The sequence below is a fragment of the Scatophagus argus genome, chromosome 20 (assembly GCF_020382885.2).
Source record: "Scatophagus argus isolate fScaArg1 chromosome 20, fScaArg1.pri, whole genome shotgun sequence".
Lineage (NCBI taxonomy): Eukaryota > Metazoa > Chordata > Actinopteri > Scatophagidae > Scatophagus > Scatophagus argus.
Genome location: NC_058512.1, coordinates 6,624,943 through 6,652,623, shown reverse-complemented (window position 1 = coordinate 6,652,623; position 27,681 = coordinate 6,624,943). Strand labels below are relative to the sequence as shown.

At 42.2% G+C, this 27,681-nt stretch overlaps 1 protein-coding gene across 2 annotated transcripts; it reads right to left on the bottom strand.

The window, feature by feature from the left end:
• Positions 1-8,622: 8,622 nt before the first annotated feature.
• Positions 8,623-26,847, bottom strand: LOC124051986 (zinc finger and BTB domain-containing protein 7C). Of its 2 annotated transcripts, none has more exons than XM_046375828.1 (4): positions 26,676-26,847; positions 11,147-11,911; positions 10,353-11,026; positions 8,623-9,929 (listed from the first exon to the last, which is right to left on the bottom strand). In XM_046375828.1, exons 2-4 carry the CDS (start codon positions 11,882-11,884, stop codon positions 9,308-9,310), a joined length of 2,034 nt encoding a protein of 677 aa, XP_046231784.1. In that variant the 5' UTR covers positions 11,885-11,911; positions 26,676-26,847; the 3' UTR covers positions 8,623-9,307. The 2 variants fall into 2 exon arrangements, with proteins under 2 accessions (XP_046231784.1, XP_046231783.1); XM_046375827.1 differs by lacking the exon at positions 26,676-26,847 and adding an exon at positions 17,871-18,426.
• Positions 26,848-27,681: the final 834 nt, after the last annotated feature.

The following is a 27,681-nucleotide window of genomic DNA, read 5'->3' as shown; positions in this document are numbered from 1 at the left end:
CCTCTCATTCAAAGAAGAGAACTAATGGTTAAACGAGAATGGCCGGATAAGATAAAGATAAGGGCCCTGTGCTTTAGTACTATGAGCACATTACAAAATCTATCTGGCAGGCATCACTGTAGCCATTACTTTGCCGGGGTTTGCCCTGCTCAAGCTCTCAACCCTTCATTAGAGTGCAAGAGCTGGGGTCAGAGCCGTGGGCAGTGGGCACATCCATGTGCAATTACATGACAACCGTGCCTTTAATTTCACCCTCGCCATTTTGAGGCAAAAACACACCCCGTGAGTCTGGGCTACAAATCTGAGGGCCAACAGTCCCCTCCTGCCCTGTGGCTTTTGTGGCGGCAGTATTTCGAGGCATGGCGGTCTCTTGCATGCAACCCAACAGAACAAGACCTCGGAGACATTACTGAGGCATAATTTCAGCTGTGGCACAGTTTAGTCTGGGATCTGCCAACTTTAGAAGGCCACACAAACAGAAATAGGTCTTTAGTTCTGTTGCTTCCTTTTACTGCAGGGATATTTAGTGCTTTTACCTTTAGTTTTTCAGCATTAAGCTAAGCACTTCTAATTTTCCATTTCATTTGCTTCCAGCTGAGAGATTAATCAGATGGTGTTATTGAGATTCTGCCAAAGGGTCTGACTTCAGTAATACTACAGTGGATCTCAACAGACTATTCAGTTTCAAACTGGCTGCTATTACCATACTGGCATAAATTTAATGAACTGAAATCACTTAACGCTGAACATGGAAAAAAACAGAAACCGCAGTTTTTCTGTAGTAGACTCATTTTGAGGGCTTCCTTGATAATTCTACAGTTTCCAGCCAGTGTTACTGCCTGCTCTGCTACTTGTGAGCACACACATAATACTTTCCTCACCTCTACGTACTGTACATGCATATGGCAACAACATATTAGAAATACAGTTTAATATAGTGTATCCAATCCAACACCACCCAAAAATGTAATATTTAATGTGCAGGCTTTTACTGTCATATCATCTGAAAATTAGTTTTTGTGGTACCACAGTGAGCTTATTTAGGGTTTATATGTTGTAACTAGAAGAGTTTCTTCCCCCAGGCCATCAGGACACTGAACTCTCTTTCCCCCACTTAACTCACCCCCCCATACACACACATGCATACTTGTATACTATGTATACGATATGTATATTTATGTATATTTACATTCCCTCTGCCACTGAGGTTAGATCTCTATCTTTATATATACTTTATATTTTTTATTTTTTATTTTATTCTATTCTATTCTATTTTTTAACTTTTTATCTTTTATCTCATGTAAATTGTATTTTTATTATTTTTGCACAGTTGTAAAAAGGAGTGTTGTTTTTTCATTTCACTGTGGATGCACATCCACATGTGACAAATAAAGAATTCTGATTCTGATTCTGATTCTAATGACTTTATTCATGTCTAATAGAATATCGCACTGATGACATCATTTGGAGCCAAAGTCTGGACAGGTGTCATCAGGCGACGGAACCACTAACTAATTAAAACCAACATTTTCGTAAAAATGAGCACAGTGTTTGGTCCTTGTCCCATCTGCTTACATGGAGGGGGAGGGATTTATGACCTGTACTGGAGCCAGCGATCCGGGGCACAAGCGAGATGTTTTGGTTTCACATTTGGGGACTTCTCCTGTCATCCGTCTTTATATACAGTCAGTACAAAACTTACAAACCCTTATAAACTTGTAGAGGATGTCTTATCAGAAAATGGTACATTTTTTTTGTGATAGTGTAATTTCCATAGCACTATAATTTAAGTGTGCCAAAGATAAAATGGTAGTAGCACTATGCACTTTTTGTTTGCATTAGCTGTTAGATTATTTTTATTATTCTCTCTCTCTCACTTACTAAAAACACGTAACGTATTGTGTGCATTGGGCAAATAGAGTCCGCAGACACAGCAGCAGGACAGTGTGTAGTGTTTTTACAAGAGTAATTAACACTGAAAGCTTGGAAGACTGAAAAACTGTGGCGTGCTGTCACTGCTCTCGAACTGTGCTGTGTCTACGCCCCTGCATGTGGGAGGCTGTTCTTATATTGGGTTGATGCTGAACATTATCTACAGTGACTTTTTCAAGGTGTGGTAACATAACATGATTTTAATCATAGATGATAGATTTAAAAGGTGATATTAGCTGCTTGGAATTTTACCCTGGCTTAACTTCAATCTGATAACTGTTTCATCCCTGAAGTGCTCTACGTATTCTGGGTATCTGTACATCTTTTTGCTTCTTCAAAAGATCCTATTATTGTCTTGATGCAATAGAACGCACAAGGAAGTGGTCACTTCTCAGTAAAGGCTGGTAGCATTAGGTAGCAAGCTGTTTCCTTCCTTTTTCATAGAGTGCAGTTGCGATAGCCTTGCAGACAGTTAACACGAGTGTACATCCCATTTATCACAAGGTCGAACAGTGCTTTTCTCTCTCAGGCCCATTAGGTTTACATTACTCAGAGCTTGTTGTATTGATGTCCAGCGGTCATTGGTCATTGCCTGGCTTACGGCTGAATGGATGGCTATTACACTGTCGTTAACCGAGGAGCCTGGAGTCCTGGAGTCCTGGAGAAACCTCAAATATCACATTCTTGCATGCATCATATTTATTGATCTTGGACTCATAAAGAAATGAGAATCATTTTGAAGAAAAACTGGAAAGGAAAATTCTGTGTTTTTAAACTTGGGTTCTATTTTTGTTGTTTTAGCAGTGTTCATGCACTTTAATCCAGTAATCTAAATTGATGGCAGTAGGTGGTAAACCTATACCCGCACTTTCATTTTAACTCCCCTGCAGGCTTTGCTGACACAGAGAAAAACTTGTTATTTTCTAAGAAGTTAGTGTCTATGGGTGTCATTACCACAGTGTCAAATGTAAATGTTCAAACTAGCTTCAAAAATAGCACTCAAAATCAATTAAGACATACTTGGGTGGATATTGGATGTTTAAACAGTTCCTCATTTTGGATAACAAAAGCTTATAAATCATTAACTGCTTATGGAACCAACTAGGTCTAATATTTCAGGAAGTTCAGCTCTCACAATGCAGGTGAGCAAATACTGTGGAGCCACAAAAAAATGTTTACTTGGCATAAAATGCATCACAGATCAATGTTTCTGCCATGCTGATGCTCATTTTCCATTTATTTTGATATTTCCATAAGAGCATAAAAACCAGTCATGTCTAAAATATACCAACAGAAGCCTCACTTAACTTGTTCATATTGCTCATCTGCAAAAGACAGACAACCTTAGTGTCATATAATACGATTATCTAAAGTAGATGTTCTGTTGGATCAATGTCCTGTATGCTCAGGACACTGAATTGTAGCATGGATGGCGTTGGTGTAAAGTTTTATGCAGTATTTCTAGTTTCATTTTTCTGTCTGTGTTCATGACTAGGGACACAGTTAAAGTCAGCATAAAATATATTTTATTTGAGATCCAAGGCTGACTGACAAAGAAAAAAATTCTTTGCTATATCTTTGCTTCCTGTTCGTGCAATCAATAAAATAGCTCTTCTGCAAGCTAGGAAATGACTAAGATGTCTAGTAAGTGTACAGGAAGCCATTATACCATGCCTGATTAAATGTAGGTGTACATTAGGCAGTTGTACAAACTCCTGCTGTGCAACCAGGTGCTGGAGCACAAAGCACGGAGCTCCTGATGTACAAGTGTGCTCAGCATGTCCAATAAATGCATAAATAAATTACATAGCTACCACAATAAATGTGTTTAACTTGTATACATTTTTTGGGGGGGAAGTGTTACTTTGAAAGGTTTGTCTTTCCTTCCCCTTTTGCATTCTTTGAAAAATCCATTTTTAGCCATGCTATAAAATGCAATACCTCATGCGGTGTTGCCAGTTATTTTGTCCCCATAACTTCATTGTTAAGAAGAGATATGAACAAACTGTAAAAGCAGAATCGGTCCTCTTGGAGACATTCACGATATCATTGTATTTTGATTGTAGTTTACATCCTGAGGGATTTTTCAAGATTCAGATGTTCGTGACACATTTAATGGGGATTTGACCTTACAGGTGAAAATGCTTTGCAGAGAAAAAACGGCCAGCTGTGTATTCCCTTCCCAAACTGTATACATATTTCATTAGACACCCTACAACTGGTGCCTTCCTGACCCTGCTCACACACACACACACACACAGTCTTAGTCTTCCATTGGCGACTGTAGAAGGATTGTCTCAGTCAGAGTGATTGTCTGGTGCCAGAGGACTATGAGCACAGCTGACAAACTGTCTGCAGCTGAGGAAGCTGCAGAGAACTCGTTTCTTTATTGTGCATTTGACAATAAACACTTTGAATCTTGAGTGTGAAGTGAGCTTCTGATTGTGTTAGATGAGGTTATGGAAGGAGACGGCCTCATAGAAAACATCTGTGTGTCTATTAATATGATGAAGTATTTGCTGTGTCAAAAGGCCACAAAAGACAGGAAGTTCAAACACATTTCATCTATTTATGACACTGGTGTCTGAAGTGAGAAGGTATATATATATATATATATGCCAACTGACAGCCACTCAGCACAACCAAAACTTAACTTACCAATTTCATTTGACTTCAGGACAGTTTTAACTTGTCGTCTTGTTTTAAACTTTCTATATTTCTTTAACTGCCTATTATCACACAGTCTAAACTAAGGAAGAATCTCTATTAACTTCTAGTGATTTCTCTCTCTCTCTCTCTCTCTCTCTCTCTCTCTCTCTCTCTCACACATACACACACACACACACACACACACACATCTAATGACGACAGAGAGAGAAAGATTTCCTTGACTGTGATTTGTCAAACTTATTTCAAGATAAATCACAAAAAAAATAGAAGGCTAAAGAAAGATGAGGTGACATCTGGTCACTGACTTATTCTTCAGCATTGTAGAATTTGTTGCTCAGTGATGAAGTCAGACAATCACATGTAATTATACAATGTAAGGTACGCTATGGCTTGTGTCTGCTATGGCGTCTTCAGTTGATTGGTTAGGATGGTAGACAGTAGTGGTTCCAGTGTTCTGGGAGGAAGTAACCCCCACCAGCCGTCCTAAGCACTATGCAGTTATTTATTTGTTTGCCTCTTTTAAAGTTCATTTATGTATTTATTTGCCAGATTCCAACAGGAAGTATCTGTGAAGTCTCTGCATACTTTTCCTGTGCTTTGCAGGGAATTTATGACCTGCTTTTATTCAACCACTATATGAGTCTAAACAAATATCATTTTAGAGTAATAATGATATCGTGATTAAGTCTTCCATCAGCACTGAAATATTCTGAGCTACTGATGTGAACGGCAGCAAGCTACTTTCTAATTGTGTCGTGCATATTGTTCCTTGTATTTGAGGTCTTGTCTCAGGCGAACCGTTGCTTTTTCAAGGCCCTTTGTTTAGAAGGTGTTTCCTCACTGGCCTTCACAGAAACCCCACAGAGAACATCAGACCGTGTTACCTCCAACAGTCCCTGTGGTCTGACTCGTAGCTGCATTGTGTAGCTGCATTGTCACACAGCTTCCTCAGAGGATGTCCCATTAGAAGTGCTTCATGTGCACACACACACACACACACACACTGAACACACACTCAACCAGGCACAGCGAGGGCCACTGTGTGTACCAACAGGGGACCTTAGAGGATTTTCAGGGTGGTGACTAAGTAGTAACAGAGAGAGGAACCCAGAAAGGACTGCAGGTTAATAGGTCAGGAAGTCACACCTCAGGAGGGTTTGGGTTCAGGAAGTCATATATATACAGAGACACACACACGTTATACACTTTGTCTTGTGGGTGTAAATTTTCCACAGTTAACTGTCTGTCCTTGACACTGACTGACAACTGAGACCACAAAGCATAGTTCCCGGACAGCTATTTTTGATTCAATTTTTAAAGGTCAAAGAGTGATTAGGTAAAGTGAGAGCTTCCTTTTCTCAATAAACATATATAACAATACACTAAAATAATGGAAGAAAACATAATGAGGTCCTTCTTCACGGAAGTGAAGCCAGTGTTCATGTTATTAGTAACACTTGTGCTTCTCGGAGGACCATGAGCAAACTACAGGCAGAGAGAAAGACATATTTAAAAAGAGCAGCAGGAGGATGATAGGCTAACAATGAAGGTGTGTCTATGTGCCCTTGGACAGATGTGCTCAGCTGATATCTCAACTGATAGCCCCAGACAACAGCGAGGGGATTGTGGGGGAGCATGTGGGAGAGGAGTGACTGACAGGATTACAAGAGAGCTAAACTGAAGCAATAAACATGCAAAAAGATGGTCGTCCTGACTGAACTTAAGTTAGTTTCATTTTAAGTGAAATACACTGATTAAATCAGATCAGATTCTTCCATCAGAACATATGGCTCAAGCCCACTTTAAAATAACACTTAAACCTAAACATGTCTGGACTCATTTAAAGTGTAAGTTGCCATTTTGCTGTGATATTTCAAGAGTTGCTGTCTGGTCTTTTACTGGAGGTGAGCAGTTCATCACAACAGCCATTCATCACATCAATACACCCTGTACAAAGAAATAAGTGAAACCATCAGGAAGCAGCTGCTGCAGACCATCTTGGCCCCACATGAAAGAATGTGGTTTGTGCTGTATGCGGGTCCTACAAAACGCCTCTACGACAGTCTCTTTATTTTACGTCCTCTTCTTCTGCTTCTCCTTCTTTATCTTGTTATTTTACCAAAATTTTAAAATAAGAAAAGAAAGAGACACACTGCAAGACAAATTTCTGTTACTCATCTTTATGCTGATTATCTGTTTTTTTCTTATTGTCTTTGAGCTAACTTCCAATGTATTTCACTGTGAGGGCCTAGAATCAGATGAAGTTTTGTCTTGCTATTCTGTAGGAGTCAAACCTAATTCTTTAGCGCCCTCCAGAGGGGAGAATCCATATTAGGATGGAAGGAACGTTGCTAAGAGATTTGTTAGTTTTAATGAGCCATGAGCGTTTAAAGTAACTGAAAACAATGAAGGAGTCAGAATTAGTATGCTAATCTTATTTTCTGACACGTATTTGGCTCACTTCGACATAAATCTTAAACAGTCAGCCTGTTTAGCAAATGTTACACTTAATATTCAGAAAAAAACGTAATATTTTTTTGATATGGATTGCAGTACCATTTTCTTCCACTAGAGGTCAGGGCATAGAAACAGAGCAGAAAGCAAAGCAGAGGAAATTGGCACTTACTGTAAAGTCACTCTTCAACTTGCTTTGTGGTGATTTAGAAGACATTTAGAAGACAAATAATTTCAGTCAGCGACAAAACTGCATCGCTGTGAACAATCTGACTATAAAATTTTGATTGAAACAGCTGTAAGACGTAAGACAACGGGGCTGAGTGATTCACAGCAGCTTGATCCTCAGTATTGTTGAATTATTTATTGATTAATCAGCATCAAACCATCTTTTAAAACACATGTATATGTGATGCATCTTATGGTGAGCATCTTTTCTGATTGAAAAAAAAATATATCAATATCCTTCAGCTTGACTGTGTAATTACTTCATTGTACCAATCTTCTTGAAATAATGGTGATAATAATGATAAGAAATTATACTGAAATCAGTTGTGTAGAGCTCACATGCAGAAGACTGTTGGAGTAATCCAATATCCACATTTACTTGATTATTTTATTTTCACTAAAACTCTCATGCTCATCTATCTATCTATCTGCCCATCCATCTGGCTCAGTCCAGGTCTTCATCTCAACCTGTGTTACAAAGAAGTGAGAACCGGCCAAAATGTCCACACTTCAGAAAACTTTAGTCACTGTCGAGGTCTAAATGTCAAACTGGTCCACACAAAGATACTCACACACACACACACACACACACTCACACCCTTTGATCATTTTCTTGAAATAAAACTCCCACAATAGCAAAGTTCAACATTTAGTGTCTTTATAAAACAGATTTGCAAAATATAGCCAAGGCTCATTCATTTAAATACGCATAAATAGCAAGAAAATACTTTCTCATTTCAATTCAAATCATTTTTGAACCTCTCTATACACAAATCAGAGATGGACATCATATGAAAAGTGGGGCTGAAACCCTCTTGATTTGTTGCAGCAGGAGAAAACACGAGCGAACTATTTAGCTAAAGCGGCTGTCAATCAGTCAGAAATATACATCCTCTGAAGACACGTATTCATAAACAGTAAAACAAAGTCTTATTCAAGTCTGTGAAATATCAAAGTACACATCTTTGGATGGACGCCTTAAAGTCTTTGAAGAGCAATATATATATATAAATGTATATATATATATACACACTCTACATCATCAGGAACTCAACCGTAGTTAACACCACCATGGCCGAAAAGTTTGTGTTTATGTACAATAGTGCAGACGAGGAGCTTAAATCAGAACAAGGCGGTGGAAGGATAATGACACATTATCAAACATCCTGATTTATTCGTCTTCAAGTGGGTCCCCTTTGTTTTGGAATGTTATTACATAACAATAATTCAATCAAGTACTTGCAGGACATGTGCCAGACTAGACCCTGCTGTAATACACAATTTTTTAATGCTTTAATTACTTTAAACACAACCCCCCCCCCCCCCCCCCCCCCCCCCCCCCGAACCCCTCAAAAACAAAATCACCAATTTGTTTGTACTCATTTATGCCTGTTCCACTTCCCTTTCATTATGAGACTGGAAAGTTATAATAACCTTTTTGTACAATAAATGTTTGATTATTTTTGTACATGTAATCATTTGTTGTACATTCATCATAGTCACTAATCTGACATTGTAATATTTAGACGATAACAGGTGGATGTAGATTTATATTCTGTTTCAAACGAATACTTTTCAGTATAAAAGCTTCATCTCATCTTGCCTCAGAGGGCACTGCAGAATTATGTAGTTTTTTGAATTAATAGCATTTTAGACAGCCTTGTAGATAAATAATGCAAATAATATATATGACAGCATTTCGATATGTTTTTCTCATTAGCAGTGTCAAACTGTTTGCCTCCTCTTCAATGCTATCAAAATATTTGTAAACATTCACAGGGCTGAAACAATTATTCAGCATGACATCTGTGAAATTATTTAGTTAGACTGTGTTTTCCCGATAAAATAAAATAAAATAAAAGTCTGTTTTACTGCAGCCACATCAGTAGGCTTCAAAAGGTTCATCTCCCTCTTTCACTTTTCAAAAAAGGTGCTTTAGCTTCCTGGAGCAGAACAGACACGGATATTAAAGAGACTTTTTTTGTCTTGTCTTTTTGTTTTTTTTTCTTCTATAGACCGCAGCTCATTTGGCAGGCTCAGGAATGGGTGGAGCACGGTCCAGTCTCATGGTCCAGGGGTCAGAGGTCGAAGCAAAAAATGGAGAGTGGGGAAGCAATTCTTCTCCAGCCAGGGCGAAGGCAAACACTCCCCTCTGCCTCCCCGCTCCTGTCTTCTCCTCCTCCGTGATGTGCTTCCCCTCTGCTTGCCTTTCCTCCCTGCTTTCCCTGCCTGCACCGTCCCCACTCTTAAATCCCAGACCCCTGTTGCCGAGGCCGAGCATCTCCCCAAGTCCGTGATTCTTGACTCCCTGGTATACGGTGCTTAGCCCGTTCTCCTCGAACCGGTTGGTGGCAGCAGTGGGGGGCAACAGGAAGTTACTGGTGGGTGTGGACCGCCAAGCAGCTGGCTTTCGTCCCCGTCGGGGGCGGGAAATGCGACAGCTCTGCCTCTTGATGTGTCGATGTAGGTGGTCGGACCGCGTGAAACTTTTGTAGCAGTGCTCACACTGGTATGGACGGACGCCGGTGTGGATACGCAAATGGTTCTTCAGGTCGTAGTTGTGGACAAACTTGGAGTTGCAGTGGAGGCAAATGTAGGGGCGCTCACCTGTGTGCTTCCTCATGTGAATCTTGAGTTTGTCTTGTCTGAGAAAACAACAAAACCATATGCTTTTATCACAGTATGTCTGGGCAGAAACTTAGCACATGAATTCTGGTCAAGTACAAACGAGTTTAAAAGCCAGTAAAGATGATTTATCTCTCCTGACTACACTGAAGGTCTGCTCTAAAATACAGATGGAAAATATGCCAATGCAGGAGGATGTAGGTGAGAGACATATCACTAATGCAAAGAAACCAGCGGAGGGGGCTTTCCACTTCAAGCTCTTTGATATTCAGGTTTGGTAAAAACAGATTAACCTCATTCACAAGAGCATGGGGTACTTTTCCGCTAACCCTGCTGTTTTACATAACCTGTTGCTTTGTAGTCAAAACACACAGCAACATGAGGGCCTCAAGATTTCGCTGTGTGACAAGTGTGAAGGTGGAAGTATTGATTGCTTCACATACCTGGTGAATCGTACTTCACAGATAGTGCACATGTAAGGTTTCTCTCCTGTGTGCGTCCTCATGTGTCGAGGCAGTTTCCCAGCACCTTGGATGACTTTGTTGCAGATTGGACACTGCTGCGACGCTTTGGGCTTCATCTTTCTTTCCTCCTCCAGCTGCCAGGGAGGGAACAAGGCTCCCAGGTGGGACGCAGAGCTCAGGAAGCTCAGGTACGACCGGAAGTCAGCTTCATCCTTAAGCGGACCCAGAGCGTGACCCTCGGGTGGCACTGGCCCAGCATTCATGGTGGCGCCCAGGCCCGAGCTGACAAAATCCTTCAGGAAGTTGCCGTGGAGCAGACTGAGGGGGACTTCCTCTTTCATCTCCTCCTTTATGATCTCTCTTTTCACAGCTAGATCGAGGGGCCTGGTGGCCTCAAGCGGTGCAGAGGTGGGGAAGGTGTGGGGGAGCCTGGTCTGTGGTGATGCTCCTGGAGGGGGATGCTGATGGTGGTTTGGGTCCAGGAGCTGCTTGGGGAAGGCTGGGAACTCTGCAGCCCACATTGAGGGGTAGAAGCCTGGGAGGAGAGGGGAGAAGCTGGCCCTCCTGTCCAGTGTTGACATGCGGGGGTACAGCCCCTCTTGGAGGAGAGACTCAATGGAGAAATCCTTCAAAGCCCGACTCTCCATACTCTCCTGCAACACAGGACAACATCATCAGCCTTTTGAATAGGAATGGTCATTGAAAGTCTTTATTTTTTGCCTGGAATTTACAAGATTGATGAGAGAAATAAGAAAATGTCCAGCGCACTTTACCTGCTTTCCTCTCATGGTGTCCGGAGACCGTGACTGGGACGACAGATCAAACTGCTGGTGGTACGTGGACGTGCTGGGAGGCGGCGAGTCCTCGGCCCCTTGTGGCGTCTGCTCCCCCCTGCTCTCTGACGACTGTAGTGACCTCTCGCTGGCGTTGTCCTCCTCCTCCTCCTGTTCGTCCTTTCTCGACACCATGTCCTCCTCTTCATCCTCCTCTTCTTCTTCCTCCTCCTCATCTTCCTCTGCATCCTCCTCTTCCTCTTCATCCTCTTCTCCTTCCTCCACTCTCCCTCCTGCTCCTCCTCCTCCGCCGCCACCGCCGCTGCCACCCCCGCTGTCCATGATCTCCAGGCAAACGTTGATGATGCAGGGGATCTCCAGCATTTGAGCTGCGTTCAGGATCTCTTTAACATTGGACGCCGTCACAGTCAGAGTAGACGTGTAAGCGAACTCCAAGATGGCTGTGAGAGACTCTGGAGCCACGAAGTTTATTTCATACACTGCCGCTGTGTGGTGGTGGTCCCCACCGTCGGTGGTGGCCACTGTGAAGAGCTTTTTGAAGTACTGACTGCAGGCGGCCAGAACAGAGCGGTGCGTTCGGTACTCCTGGTCACGGACGATGAGGATGACATCGCAGAGGAGCCCGTCGCGACGCTGCTCATTGAGGCTGCAGAGGACATCGCTGCTATGATTCGGGAAGGGAATCCCAATCAGGTCCTCTTCTCTGTGATGAACCATTGTCTTCTCCCTGTTTCTGCTGCTTATCTAGATTAAAGACAAAAACAATGAACTGTTTAGTGACACTGAAATAAGAAGGCCAAACTGAAAAGGGCATTAATCTGAAGACCCCATATTTGGGTCTCAAATTCTAATTTTATTTACTAATAGTCTTGTCTCTAGTGTTGCATCTCTCTTATGATACCATGATTTTCAAGTCAGAGTGCTAAGCATCTGTTGTTCTGAGGGACTAACAGCTGGTAATCTTTCAAAAGCCCATAAGGTCTTTTAACAATTTTGAAAATATTTTGAGACTCCTTTAAGACTTTTTTGCTGGTCTGTCACACGATGAAAATGATTTTTGGACACATTTCCCAAGCTGCGACTCTATTTGATAGAGTTAAAAGATGAGAGCGACATACCTCCTTACTCATTTTGTACAATACACAAAATTTTATGGCCACTGCACTACGCAAGAACATCAAAAAAACTCATAAAATCATAAAAACTAGTAAAGATTTAGATAAACTAAGTAAAGTATTTTCAGGTCTTGCAAGAGTGATTTACACTACCTGTATAAATAAACTTTTAACAAACTTATAAGGAGATATGTCACAAGTCCAAAGACTAAAAAATAGGTGTTATAGTGTAGCTGATTACTTTTCGTTCCACGCGGACAGAAGAGTCCGAGACAAGTGCAAAGATACCTGGGGAATGTACAATGATTAATCTGAACGTGTCCTATTTGATTTCCTGTTGCCATTTGATGATTGAAAATGACACACTCATTTTCACAATGACACAAAGCAGTGAGTGACAATTCTCTTAAATGCACATTGTTGGTTTCTCACTCCCTTAGCAAACACTCAGTATCATGAACTGAGGAGGAAGCGCCAACGGAAAGGTGACGATGGCACGTCAAAGCAGATAATGAAATAGGATCTAAAACACTGATTTAAAGAGTGCAAGAGGAATGGACCGCAGCTTGGCTTACACCTGCACCTCATCCAATCATTAGATGAAGGATTTTTAAAGAAGTGTTAACATTCGAATAGATAAAGGCTCTTAACCAAAGCTGATACTGTTAACACAATGAGTGACAGTCTCACTTTACTAAAATATACTGTAGGCACGATTGTTTGTGTGCCATCTGTGCAGCAAAGGCAACAAGTGGTAAATACAGCATGTCTCATTTTGAGCAAACATCACATCATTCAGGACTTATTCTTGCCTTAGCTATTAAGATTTCTTGTGTTGCAAAAAGTCAGGGAAGCCCATCATCTTGATAGGGTATTAACGTAAACGTTACTTTGTTGTCACCTAAACACGCAATGAGGTTTCAAGATAACAGTTACAATGTGCGCAATGTCCATCCTTTTTGTCTGTCTCTGCCAGATATGAGCAAACAGCAAGCTGATACCCTCATGTGAACAATACAGTGTGTGATTGGGATGTGGTGAGAAATATAGAGAACGACAAAAGAGGTCAGATTGTACTCTAGATAATGTATCCTGTCAAAATGCTTACCATGCAACCTGCCCTCCCTACACTCATTTGACTTACAGCGCGATGATTAGGAGCTTGATACAACAGCCACTGCCTTGATGCACAGACAAAATAGCTTTTCCCTTTTCTTAAAACCTTTTCCTACCTGTTGGTTCTCTGTGCACTGTTGTTTACAGTTTCAGTGATAAAACCTCCTCTGGCAGGGTGCTCATTCATTCACGTCTATGAATAGAGCTTAAACTTAACTGTACACTCTTGGTGGTCACTGGAGGCATGTGTAGATAAATACTTTGAAGCGGGCCCGCTCACCGCAGCTGTATTGTTTACTGGCTCTAAATGGGCCAGAGCTGAAGCCACACAGGCGCGCACACACACACACACACATTCATGCACACACACCAAGTGTCTCGCTTTCTCTTTTGTGCTGCAGTGGAGCTCACCATGGGAGGATAAAAAAAACTGAAACACTTTCAGAAAATCCCTCAGTTCACCTGCAGGTATACAACTTGGATACCAATCTTACATGTAGTTTATTCTTGTCGATCTTGTTGCTAGGTAACTGTTGCTATGTTCATGCCATTGATAGAGTGCGGACATAATTAAAATGTCTATAGAGGGGGTGGGGTGGTATAGAATATAGGCCCACAGACCTGCAACACAGAAATACACTGAGGGGAAAGCCGTAACAAAGGAGCGACAGAGAAAGTTGCAGTGGCAAGCTGGTGAAATTATGTATGCAAAACAGATAAAATGAATGAATTTCTCACAGGTCCTGCACTGTAAACTCTGGTAACACACACCACATTAAAACTTCTCGCTGGTTCTGTTGCGCAGACTAATGTCTCCCCTACAAAACCCTTCCTTCCGTCACATTTCACATCACGTGTACGACATCCAGAAAAGCATTAGCCTGGGTAAAAAGGCGAGGGAATCTCGACTGAGACAGCAAAGGAGAGATCAGATGGCCCGAAAAAGTTCCCTAACAGGTTGCACAAATACCAGCGGAGGGGCCCCTCCCTGTTACAGCATGCCAAGGCAAACAATAGTGCAGAGCTTGGAACAACACCGAGTGGATAAGAGGGAGAGAGAAAAAGAGTCTGACTGGGAGGGCTTGGCAAACCCACTGTCATTCGTTCGCTCTCGACCCATCCCACCCACTCCTGGAACTAAGGGACACGTGCTGCTGTTGCTGTTTGTTCGCCTGGTGCCCCGGCGAGCACCACTCCCCTCGGTTCCCACTGTTTGCCTGCCACTAGCTAGCTCTAGCTCTTAGCGGCCGGCCCCTAATTACAATGTGGAGAGGATCTAAGGAGGATGTGCCACATAGACAGGGAGGGGAGGAGGGCACAGCTTTCCCACCACAAGGTCCTGGAGCGACATTTCATCAGCCAAACATCCTTAACCCTTTACACACACACACACCCCTCCACCCGTCAGAGCAGCCAGGGCGGGGATGCCTTGTGAAAGGCCTCTGATAATTACTGTTTAAGTCATCTGGCTCTTTATCCTTCTGACTTTTCGAGCAGAGTCATGGAAAGACATTCCAACTTTTTCAAAACAACCTGCCATTATTAAATGACAATGAAAACATAGTGAAAGTCGTATTGTTGCTATCATCAGCTAGTTCTGTTTGTCACAGTATGCGTCACTGAATTAATTTACTTAACTGGAATTTCGACTTCACACTCGAAAACCATTCATACCGAGCTCAACACAATTATTAAACTGACCTCTAATGGCCAGTCTTGCCTTTCTGTCTGTCTCTCTTTCCGCCGGCCTGTACTGGCCACGTCTCCTCTCACGCCTCACTTAGTCACTAACACCTTCAACTCAGCACTCCCACCCCAAATTATGTGTCACCTTCATTCAGTGTCGTCTTTCTCCCAAGAACTTCATCTGCTTTCCGGGCTCCGGACGCCACCACCACCACCACCACCTCCTTCTCCTAATCATTCTCCTCTCCTCTTCCTCCTCCTCCTCCTCCTCATTCTCCTCTCTGCCCCTGTTGTGGCTGCATCATCATTATGCCCAGAGTAGAGCGGCTAACTTGTCCCCAGCCCTGACCGCTCAGGCCACAAATCAGCAGCTAATGTCCATCTCAACCCATGTCACGAGCAGACACTCATTTGGCCTGTAAGCTGCAACACCCAAAGCCTAGTTTATCCCTGTCAGGCCAGTGCATCCACCTCACCCACATGCTAAATCACCGGCAGCCAAAGTTTACCCCTGTCACCAACTGCCCATAGCAAACACCTGCTAAACAACTGTCACAGACGGACAATTGCACGGCCAATAATTTATAGTATTGACAGCCAAAAGTCACCCCCTTATTAGGAGGAGACATTCATTTGACCTACTGTGTAAGGTAGTCCATTATCACCAGTGAAACACCAGTACACCAGAGTTTCTCGAGGAGACGCCTCCTTCATTGGTGTTTAAAATGACAGTTGTCTGGGGCCTGTATGCAGCATAGGGAGAGTTTTAAATTGTGTCTTAATTGCTGTCAATTTGAGCAGGTGCCAGTTACACAACATGCGTATTTCTTTTTAAATAATGATGCAATGTCCAGGCCAGATTTGAGCATTTAGCTGCCCAAGTTTTGTTCAAAAGTTGAAAAGTCTTTTGAAAACTTAAATGGACATTAGTGCACATTTATACAATATTTATATTGTTAAAAAATCATGGGGATTATGGCGATTATTTTAATACCATACACTTTATTAATGTCAGTTTATAGTCTGACTCTTTTTCTTTTTACATTTTAGTAGAAATTCAGCGAGCGGATTCGACACATACCCTAACATCTGGCAGTACAAACCTCATTTTAACAACAGAGATTCGTTTTAAAAGATTTCGACAGGTGTACCAGTTAATTCATTATTATATTTTATTGTTCACCCCAGTCATTTCTCAAGATAATCAGCAATTTCTGCTTTTAATTAATACTTAATTTGCATTTATTACAAGAATGAAAAAAAAAAACTAAAAAAATTGAAATAAACACTGGATCTGGTCTCAAGACATCCAGAGGCCGACTCAACTCGCTTCCTTAAAGGCCTTGTTCGCACTAAGCGTCTTCTCCCGAGCCTGCAAGAGGGCCCACAGCTACGCGTGATTATCTCTGCCAGCCTAAAGTGACCAAAGGTTTACGGTTTCGCTGCTGAACATCTGCGCAGTGATTAGGAAAGTTGCTTTGAGATGAAGGGCAGATTATTTCTCATTCTACACCACCTTACGTTTCTCTGCGTCTGTGGTCTGAAAACACCAAATCGACAAAAGATGGTTGAGTACTGAGAGCGAGAATGGAACGATAAAAAAAAAGAAATCTACTTTTTGAAGCAAGTTTGAACATTCATCCTTGGTTACAAATGTATGGTTATGTACTTGCTTTTTTCTGAAGATTGAAATATGTGTGTCTGAGAAAATGTTACCATGTATTAAAAAAAAAGAAAAGAAGAAGAACACTGGTTTTAGACACTGGTAGTGCAGGTTAAAAACTGGCTGCGGCTAATAAGATTTAATCACTCTGTCGGTAAGCAAGCGTGTCATTGGTGTCACATTGATTTGTAATACATCTCCTGTCACCGCTTGTGAACCTGCTGCGTGGGGTTTAAGTGCAGTTTAAGTGCAGCCATTCTTTCAAAGTGACTTTGTAACTGTAACACACCAGTGACACAATAAATCATGAAGTCATGTTACATTTTTCAGTGTAAAATTTATTTCTCACGTCCAGCAGCTGCATCCTACAATTTTCCTCCTCGTAATTTCAATGAAAAATTTCAAATTAAAAATAACAGCTGGTAAACAGTTTTAATGGCACTACTGATCATAGCATTTTGCAACCATGTGAGGTAAGACATCTATAAGCTGACTGACACAAATGTGTTGTAAATAGCAATTTACAGCTCAGCATCAAATCCATAACATGTTTTTAATTTTGTCCTCACTCACAAACATCCCCTGTAACTTTGTGACTTACCTGAGTATTTATGTTGGATACAAAGCAGAATGTCATATAGATATGGAATATCTAAAACTGAAATATATAATTACCGTTGGAGACAAAACACATAGTTAAGTCCACTAAAACTACCGTGTTTGACATTTCCAAGATGTGTTGTGATGCCATAAACGCCCGTGCTATTTCCAGAATCTCATGGCACAATATTTACTCTGCAGCCTAAATAATTACATGAGTCATTAAGTGACTTTTCTGACCTGTTTGCACCTTGTCAGGCCTTTATGATCTAGATCAGCGAGCTCCTGTAAACAGGAACACTGAAGTGATGCACTGTAACACAATGCACAAGTGCAAGCTTGTTCACACACACATGCACACACTCTGCAACAGTGTGACAAATTATTATGGACACATACGCACAGACACACACACACACACCCCATGTGCACGCTCCCAAACTCTGGCATCCACATGAATTCACACATGTCTTGATACGTTCCCCAGCATTCCACAGCTTCCAGCAACCATCACCTACCGTACCTTCAGTTTCACGATTCCCCTCACGCGTCTTTGTATTTCCAGGCTACCAGGAGACTCTGTTGCTCCACGCTTGACCTCTCAGCATTGCTCTTTTTAATTGAAACACAGCTGCCTCTCTCTTTGCCAGTCCGTCAATCAGTCAGCCAGGCAGTCAGTCCATTCACAAGCTCCCCACACCGGTCGAGGATGCCCATTCACAAAAAAGAAAAAAGAAAAAAGAGAAAAAAGAAAAAAAAAAAAAACCAGAAACACCCGGGGAGGAATATCCAATGGAGAGAAGCAAAAGCAGCGCAACAGAGCAGAGGAGAGTGTGATTCTTGGGTCTGTCTGTGTAGCAGAGTGGCGAGTGTGGAGTTAAGAGTCAGGCTCACTGTTGTGTGTGGCTCATGTAGGACGAGCGAGAGAGTGAGAGGAAGGGAGGGAGGGCAGCAGCACTGCGCTGTGGAGATGTCGCACCACTAGTTTTTATAGCAGGGTGGGTAGCTGGAAGATAATAATACCCCATCCTCCTCCACAACACAAGTTTAAGCGCACTGTGTAATAAGCCCATGGCGCAGACACCCTCTGATTTAGGTCAGACAAAATGAATTTTTAGTTGTGTTAGAGTGGATTTTGGTATAAAGGGACCGGGGCAAAGAAACTCAAAAGGCTTGTTTGGGGAGACAGAGGGGAGGGTTAAAAAAGGAAAGGAGAAAGAGAGAGAAAAGTAGGAAAACTATTTTGTGCACCTCTGCTGGTTAGTCTCAAGCATGGATGCACGGGACTAAAAGTAGAAATACAGAAGCAGAAACACAACTGCAGTTTAAAGGCGGTTGGTTTCAGTTTTACACCTGTTTCAAATGTAGTCCCGCTATTCTCCCCTAATGAAATTAACATTTGACAAGCTCTGTGTTCAGACAATATACAATCAAAGCAAAGGCAAAGAAGTGCACATGAGACAAACCCCACAGATATTCAGTCACAACCAGACGAATTACTGGAAATCATAAAGACAATTTGGTGTGTGTCACCCTGCATTCAGAACCCTATAAAAACCGTCTGATTCAGTCAGTGGTGTTAATTTTAACGGAAATATTACTTAAAGGATGACTATATCTGAGACAGAATTAAACCACCAACACTGAAAAACACCACAAGTGACTTTGTGCAGACTGTTCTTTTCGTTGAAACTGTTTTTTTTTCTTAAAAAAAAACATGGTTTCAAAAACCAGGTTGAGGAGCACAGGAGGCCAATGTTTCATGCTCTGAGTCAGAAAGCGCCAAATCAAGATAACTGTTGGTGAGTACGCTGCCACCTCACCACATCTGTGGAGAGGAGGAGGAGGGAGGTAGTATAGAAAGGTGAAGAAATACACCAATCTGTATAGACTGTATAAAGTTTAGTTAATGTCAATAAAATGTGGAGAATGGAAAGAGAGAGAGAGAGAGAGAGAGAGAGAGAGAGAGAGAGAGAGAGAGAGACGGCAACACAACCCAAGAGCACGGCGATAAATAGAGAGAAAAAGGTAGAAAGTGTGCGTTTCCTTTGCTTTCACAGACATAGCACATTCACAGGATCTGAAACAGCCATTGGTGTTTCCTGTATGACATCATTTAACCACACCCTTTGCAATGCTTTTTTTTCAATTAAGTCTGCTAACATCAGGAAGACTTCACCGCCTGATTGATACACTGTGCACACAGAGAGTGCCAGTACAACAATCACACACACACACAATAGAGAAGCAGTTTCATGAAGGCAGAATACGCAGTCACTCATTATCAGTCACGTTATCTTAGTGACTACTGGATGTTCAAATCTACTAAAATATTTCTAAATGTCCATAAATCATAACTGGCAATTATGCTGTGAAAGCAGTCAAACTGTGTTGAGTTACCCTCCACAAACAAGTAGACATCAGAGTGTACATCAGACTGCTATGCCCACTTCCCCCTGGAGAAAACATGGACCAAAGCAAACCACAGCCCATGCCCTGGTGGTTTACACTGTTTTGTACAGGGTGAGAGCTGAGGTCAGCTCACATTGGCATCTTGTATATATAAACAGGGTTAGCCACTAACTGCAAGCAGGCCAGCCAGACGGCCAGGAAAACAACATTTGCCATCCTATAAGATCGACTATCTATTCTAAACACGCCACTGCCGTTATGGCAACAAAGAGTAAGTGGTACCTGTGAGGACTGCTTTGTTCTAGACTCTGTAAAACTGTGGGCTGTTGTACTGCAGGCTGTGACTGACACGAACCAGTAGGTCTAAAGGTGTAAGGATAAGGATGTAATATGCTCTAATTTGCTCTGAGGCTCATTTTTATGGAAATTCATAAGTGCTGTGGCCCGATTTCAATGTGTTCATGTTCTATAACGTGGCCAAAATGCAGATTTTTATGTGACTGATGCCTGCAGAAGTTTGTGATGCCTGCATGAAACTATTAGATTATTGTCTAGAGAGCAACAAAATTTATCCTCGCGATTTTATATTTCTGTAGTATAATCATCAGGCTAAATATTGACTCTTTTTTTCCCACACTCTGTCCTGGAGTGAGTGTTGGCCTGCACCAAGAAGTCTTGTCGCTCAGTCTGAGTGCTAACAGTCACAAGACATGAGGACTCGAGGAGCTGAGTAAGAGTCATCTGTTTTGTCTGTCTGTCTGTCGGTCTGGTGTCTCAGCGTACCTGTTTTCTGCGACCTGCTGCGCCCAGCAAGATGCACGTACCAGGGTACCAGATTGGCACTTTGGAGGGGGGATGGGGTGTGAAGCATGGTTACATAAAGTTGATCTCACGGAGACTGTTTGAGACGTACAGTGTCTCAAACAGGCAGGCCTCTAACAAAAAAATTTCTCACTTGGCTCAAACGTGCTTTCACAAAGCTAAGAACTCAACTGAATATCTGTAAAGCAATACAGCAACACAACTTAGTCAGCTAAACAAAAGGACACCTTCACCTACAAGCTTGCTATTATGATGAATTCGGTTTCTTGAAGGTTAGGACCATCTAGCCCTGAATGGTGATCACTTTATGCTTTTAATAGTCTTAAAAATATTTGATTAAAAATAGATTTACTGCTCACTCTTGAAAGCTTCATCAACAACCTCAGTTCCACATTACTAGTTTTCTAGTGTTTGGTCTCCTGCATCGGTAGAATGTCAGGGTAGATGGTAGGGTCAATGAAACACGTTTCCTGTTTAAAACCAAAAGTAAACATTTGTTTTTAAAACCATGAACACCTTCTCCCCACCCCCAACCGTAACCATGTGTTTCTTATTTGTAACCTTGATGACAAAGATCCTCTAACTCCTTTTACAAAGTAATAATTTTAACCCAAACCGTGAAGTTTTCCTAAACCTAATCAAGTCATTTTTGCGCATAAACCAAAGCTCGACCATATCATTTAAATCAGATGTGTCGCTCTGGCGGGCAGGAACAAGAGTCATGATGTTAGGATCGGTGCCCACATTTTCACACAGTCTCTCCTGGAAGGCATTCGCTTTGTTCCATTCATTTGTACTCATCAAAAGTGGCAGAAGTACTTGTGTCAAGAATGAAAAAAAGAGAGGTTTAGTTCAGTCCTTGCTTGCTCTCCCACCTCCGCACATCCGAATCTGAATTACAATGTCGAAAGGGTGCGTGAGGAGGAGGCTTCTGATGAAGGACACTGGTGGCTTTAAGCCCAGGTTGCTGTCAACCAGAAGAGTTTACTTGCCAACTGTACACAACAGGTTTAAAATTAAAAGGCAATGAGAACCTGGCAAAATAATATGGAAAAGGATTTAGGAGACCTTCATTGGATTAATTACTGCAGAGACAGACAAACACAACCGACTTATGCTCTTTACCTCGGTGCCTTGGATGCCAGGTGTGGCCTAATGTGGGAGAGAAGCAGGAAAGGGAGGCAATCATCCCCCCACAGTCCACAGATAGACGATGGCAGCAGCCTCCCAGGTCTACACCCTGTCTCCAAGGACGTAGACGCACAAACACAACAGATGCAATGTTGCTTACAGACAAACCCACTGTGCACTCGCTGCCCCACTTGATCACAGGCAGATGCTCACACAGACACACAACGATCTGTCATTTCGCCAAGGTCATTAGAACTCACCTTGGAGTATGCTATTCGGGTGAGTGAGGTGAGGCCGTTTGCTTTCTGCTGACCTGTCTGTTTGTGTCTTTTACTTTCTCCTGTTTTGTCTCCGTCTCAAACATCCTAATCAGTATTGGACGCCTTGCCAGAAGGGAGGTAAAGTATATAAGCTGCATATTTAGAAGGAAGCACCGCGAGCACTGAAGGAGACTGCGTTACAGTGTTTCACAGGTGGCAATAATGAACCCACTGCTGCATGTGAGGACGAGGATGTGAGAATTTGAATGTCCGTGCTCATGTTTGTTTGTAGACAAATATTATTATTCTTCATGTTGAAGGCCACTTTTCTGTATTTTATGGGGGGGAGGGGTCTGCCATAAAATATGGAAATGTATTCTTAACCTGAAACTGCAACCAAAATGTACAAGGAGTCAAACCTCCCACCATTTGCTTGCACGCTGCTGCATGAATGCCTTTCACTGTTGTGTTCACTTGATTTCCTTGGTGTGAATGTTTGTGTGTGAGCGTGTGTGCGTTCTGGGAGGGTCGTGGGGTGAATGAGGACAACTCCTTATGGTGATAACGAGAAGGAGGCCAGCCTTGGCGGGGCAGCCTCTGTCTGCCCTCAGGTAGTGTGTGTGTGCGCAAGTGTGTGTAGGTGTGTTTGCATGTGAGTGTGCATGTGTGTGTGTGTGTGTGTGTGTGTGTGTGTGTGTGTGTGTGTGTGTGTCAGCAGGAGAGCCCTCGGGCACTCTGGCACCTCCTAATTAAAACCAGTCAGGCTGCAGGGCAGGGGAGACAAATGCCTGTCATGATGCACACACATATGTACGCACACACACACACACATGCACACGCATGGGATGGCGGACTGCATTCAACTACATGCACACACACAGATACACAAGTGTGATGTGTAGGGTCAGCTATTTTTGAACTCACACCCAATGTCATCTCACCCACTCAGGTATCACACAGGTCACTAATCTGTATCTGACCCAGTAGTGAAGCACTGAAATCAAGACAGCTGTAACATCAGTCATACTAATATGGCTGCTAATAAACAGAAAAAAAGCTTAACATATGTGAAAACTTTTGTTACTTATCTTCAGTGACTAGCCTTAGGTTAAAACAAATTTGGCTAATTTGCTTTAAAAGTCTTTTTTTTTTTCTACCTGAAACACGCTGAAATGTGGCCAACTTGCTCACCAGTGACACACACCGAGCCTGCCTCACACTGACACACACACACACTCTCATGTGCAGTCGTGACCCACAGCAGCTCCCAGATTGACACATCTCCCGTTCTCCCCAGCACAGAATGAGACATAATTGTCCTCAGTGTCTGTTACCTGTAGACTCTGTCACATTTTATCTTTCTTCCCCATGTTAGGCCCAGAGCTGCAGGCGACCACATATAGTACTTAGCAGGCTAACTGCTGTTTGTCTGGGGTGGGTGGGTGGATCAAGGCATGCTGCTCTCCTTTCTCCTCTCAGTGATTAGATAGCATAAGCAGGCCAGCTAGGCTAACCCACACACTCATGTCTCTAAAACTGCCATCCAGCCCTGCTTTCTCTATCGCTGCCTCTCACACACAGGTGGGTGGACCCACTTATTCAACCCAGATCTTTCTTTTAGACATTATGAAATCATGCTCTTTTTTTTTCCTCCCTTTCTTCTTTTCTTCACCTAACTCCCTGTTGCTGAATGACATTCAACTATATGTTTCCTGCAACATCTTCTCAGCTCTGTTCTGTTCATTTTCCACTTAACCGCGAGATGATTTTGTGTCACTGTCAAGCTCAAGGTTTCTTTGCACTTGTCACTCTGCCGAAGCTAGGTCAGGGTTGTTTTCTATTATCTACGAAACATTCAGGAAACACCCACAATTTGTATGTAATATGCTTCATTGCACAATCACATCACAAATTGCTGCTGACACTGTCATATCTCAGATGTATGCCAAATATGTCTATGATGACAAAAACCACCGCAAGACACATTTCCACTGTGATTTAAATTCTTAAAGTCCTACAAAATAAGGAATTGAACAAATTTAAAAGGTTAAATAAAAGTAAACATATTTCATAAACATAAAAGTTATGGTGTCTGACCAGTCGATGGTTTGTTAGAATTATGGAGGACTTAAAACATAAATGAAGGGCTCACTTGCAAAAACACATCTTCATTTCCATTTATTTTGCTAAATCATGGGGATTTTTGCTCACCTGAGGGAATATCAATAAAGCTCATGTTGGCTTATTAATTTTAAGAAAGTCTTTTGTCTGTTTTTGCAAATGAACTCTTCAAATTTACCTCAAAACTAAAGCTATATACTGATGTCAATGACTAATTATGGCACAGAATCAAGGAGGATATAAACAAACTTCCATTATTAGAACTGGCATGATGTAGTTTCTCGCTATATTTTGTCATAATCATCCACATTATTAACGAAAACACTGAAAAGCAGCAGAAGGGACAGTGGGATAAAGAAGAGGAGCATGGCGGAAATGCAGAAATTGTAAACGGAAAGAAAGAATATAGTTTGAAAAGCATAGAGGCCACGATCGAGCCGACCTCTGGGAGTGTGAGTGCCTGCCTTCCCTGTTTTGTCGTTTGAGCCAGGCGCTGTGTTTCGTGAGGAACGCAAAAGTACACAAATCCCACAGAAGGAGCTTTTTTGGCAGGGCTCGGGCCTCCCACCCACGGCAGCCTCTTCAAGCCTCCTCCCATCCTCTATTCATCTGTGAGGGGCAGCTTACTCACCCAGCCCAACTCCACACACACACACACACACGCACACACACACATACACACAACAAAACCTGGACCTCAATCCTATACGGAGGAGGGTGGATGTGCACGCTATCACACACAAACAGCAATTCAGGCCATCATGGACATAAATGATACGCATAATAACCTGAATACAAGCAGGGTTTTTGAGAGTAACTAATCTGATGGCATAGATACTATTCAGTTTTTGCTGTCTGAGCAGGATATGAAAACACTGAATGTGAGTTTAGACAACTGTGGCAAGATGACATCTGTGCCACGGGTTAAAATCAGATTGTGTATCCCCATGTAAATGCTGTTACATGGGCATGCCAACACGCTGTCAGGTGGGAAGAAGGCGTGTGGACTCATTCACTCTGTCAGGCTCATAATGAACACATTGCATCAGTTTGCAATTATGAAAACTATATCCTCATTCACTCGACGCATTCATCCACGACACTCAAGTCTCTCATGCTCTCAGTGGAGTAGGCGATCTCACACTCTTTGACACGATTTTTTGTAAATGCAAGGCCAGTTCCTTTAGAGTTGCTTCAGTATATTGGCTAATCATATAATGTATGCGATGGGATTGTACAAACATGAATGAAATCTGCCTCGGGTAATGTTTGTTAAACTCACACAGGCCCTGTAACAAAAGACCAAAAGGATCAGGCTCAATTCATATAATCCTGGAGAGAGATACAAGCAGACAGTTTGCTGTACTCAGGGTGTGTTATGAGAGTAGGAGTGGTCGTGTCAAACAGACTTTATCCCCATCTAACCCTCACTGTAACAGGAAGGGAGACCTATAGGTTATGTTACTTATCAGCATTTTTACTGCATGCTTTTACTACCCTACACCTACGCAAGGAGATATTTAGAGTATGCTGTATGGGAACAATATTTTCTTTTACAATTTTTCTTCAATTACCCATCATCTGTATGGTAAAAGAAACTCGAGCCTGTACCTGCTGAAGAGCTGCATTAATAACTTTTTAAACCTATTTTTAGACCACCTGTCAACCAACTACCAACTTGTTTTACTAATTTGCAGTTTCTCTGAAATCAATCATCAATGTCTTTCCTACCATCAGAAAGATTAAACAAAAGGTTACTTCTGCTATTTGGGGGTGGGGGTGGGGAGGGGGTATTTGAATGTCAAACCTCTGCCCCCACATCTGTTACATAGTGAAACTTAGACCCAAGTTAAAATTAATTTCTTACTGATTATGAAATTCTCACCTGACAGTGAAGGTGAATATCAAAGTAGATGTTTGGAGAGAGACACCAACCCATTCAGATTATCAACTTATTCCTGCCATGTAAATAAAGAGATGTCTGAGATTGTATTCCTGTTAATCTTAGGACTACTACTTCGTGGAATCTTGAGGATGACAAGAAAAAATATCATGCACAGATCTAAATCATGCACACTGAGTAATCATGTAGGTTTACAAGCTGCTGTGACAGAGTAAGAAAAAAAAAAACAAGATATCAGTCAGTCAATCTATTCTAACTTTGTCATGCTTTCACTTGCTTCCTGTGACTCTCAGTTGAAGGGGGAGGCTTTCATTGTGTGCACATCTGTTGCAAGAGACACACACACATAAGAAAGTTTCTGAAAGCACTGAGCTGGACTGGACAAATCCTTTTTTAAGTGCATGTCCTAATATAAAAACTTTCAGACTTGGAGAGATCTGCAACTTAAAATGGGAACGCAGAGGAACCTGATTCTACAAAAGGTCAGGCATCCTTTAGTCTGATTCTGGCACTCAGTGGGTAGCCGACAGCTCTTGCATGCTTTGAAATTTTGCCACAACACACAGAAAATATGAACCTCTCATTATGACTTTTTTAGACTATGTGAAATAGTAGTACAGCAAAGGAGAAAAAAACTGCAAAGAAAAGCGCGTGAAAGAGACAGTTAGATGTTACTGACCTTTTAAGAAGAAAAGTTTTGATTTCGGTTCCTCTCTTGCGCACTCAGTCCCTGTCAGGAAACTCAAAGCTGCCTCAGCCCTGATAGACTTGTGAAAGTGAGAGCAGGCGAGATAGAGACTCAAATTTGCTCTGAAGGTGTGTCAGTGATTTGGAGGAGTGAAAAGGTACCATTCCACAAAACGGTTATCTAAGAAACACAACAAAACAAAAGCTGTTACACCCACCAGCCTCAGCCAACACCGCTCCCTCCCCCTAAACCAAAAGTATTTGGCGGTGTTCCCGACAAGTCCACCTGTGCTTAGGGGAGGGGAGTGACACACACACACACACACACACACACACACACACACACACACTGGGCCAAGCCTAAAAACCTGCTTGCGAGCTTGGACTGGGTGGTATGGTTAAGGCTGGGAATAGACAGAGTTGAACCTTAGTGCTGGGGCTGCAGGAGAGAGGGGGTGGAGGTTTGAAAGACTGTTGGTAAGCCTGACCGGGCCCTGAAGGTCTGGAGCCAGAGATGAGGCTGAAGAGCTGGGGCAAAGGCCAAGCCAGGAGCAAGGACTGGGAAACTGAAGCAGTGAGACCGGATATGCTCAAAAAAAAAAAAAAAATGATGTGAAGCTGAACAACTGTGCTGAGATTTCAAATGGGGTAGAGGAAAAGATATAGAATAATGCAGGGCTGAACCAGTGGGTGGGCCTTTACCTGTGCCAAACAGGAGCTGGAGGGGTTCATATCAGGTATCGAACAAAAGACATATCAGCAGAGAAATAAAAAGAGTTGAAGAAAGGTCAGGTGAAAGAGAGCTGGTGACAGTATCTGAGTGTATTTGGGTGTGTGCTTCAGTGTACCAGCTCGTACCTGGCAAGACGTAAGACCTATTGTGTTTCTCTGAAGCATGTAATACAGCATTATGAGAATATAATAAGAGGGTGTAATCACTGATGCAAATACTGTTGAACATCACAGTTCAAGTTGTGATTTTGTGAAATTTGGAAAAT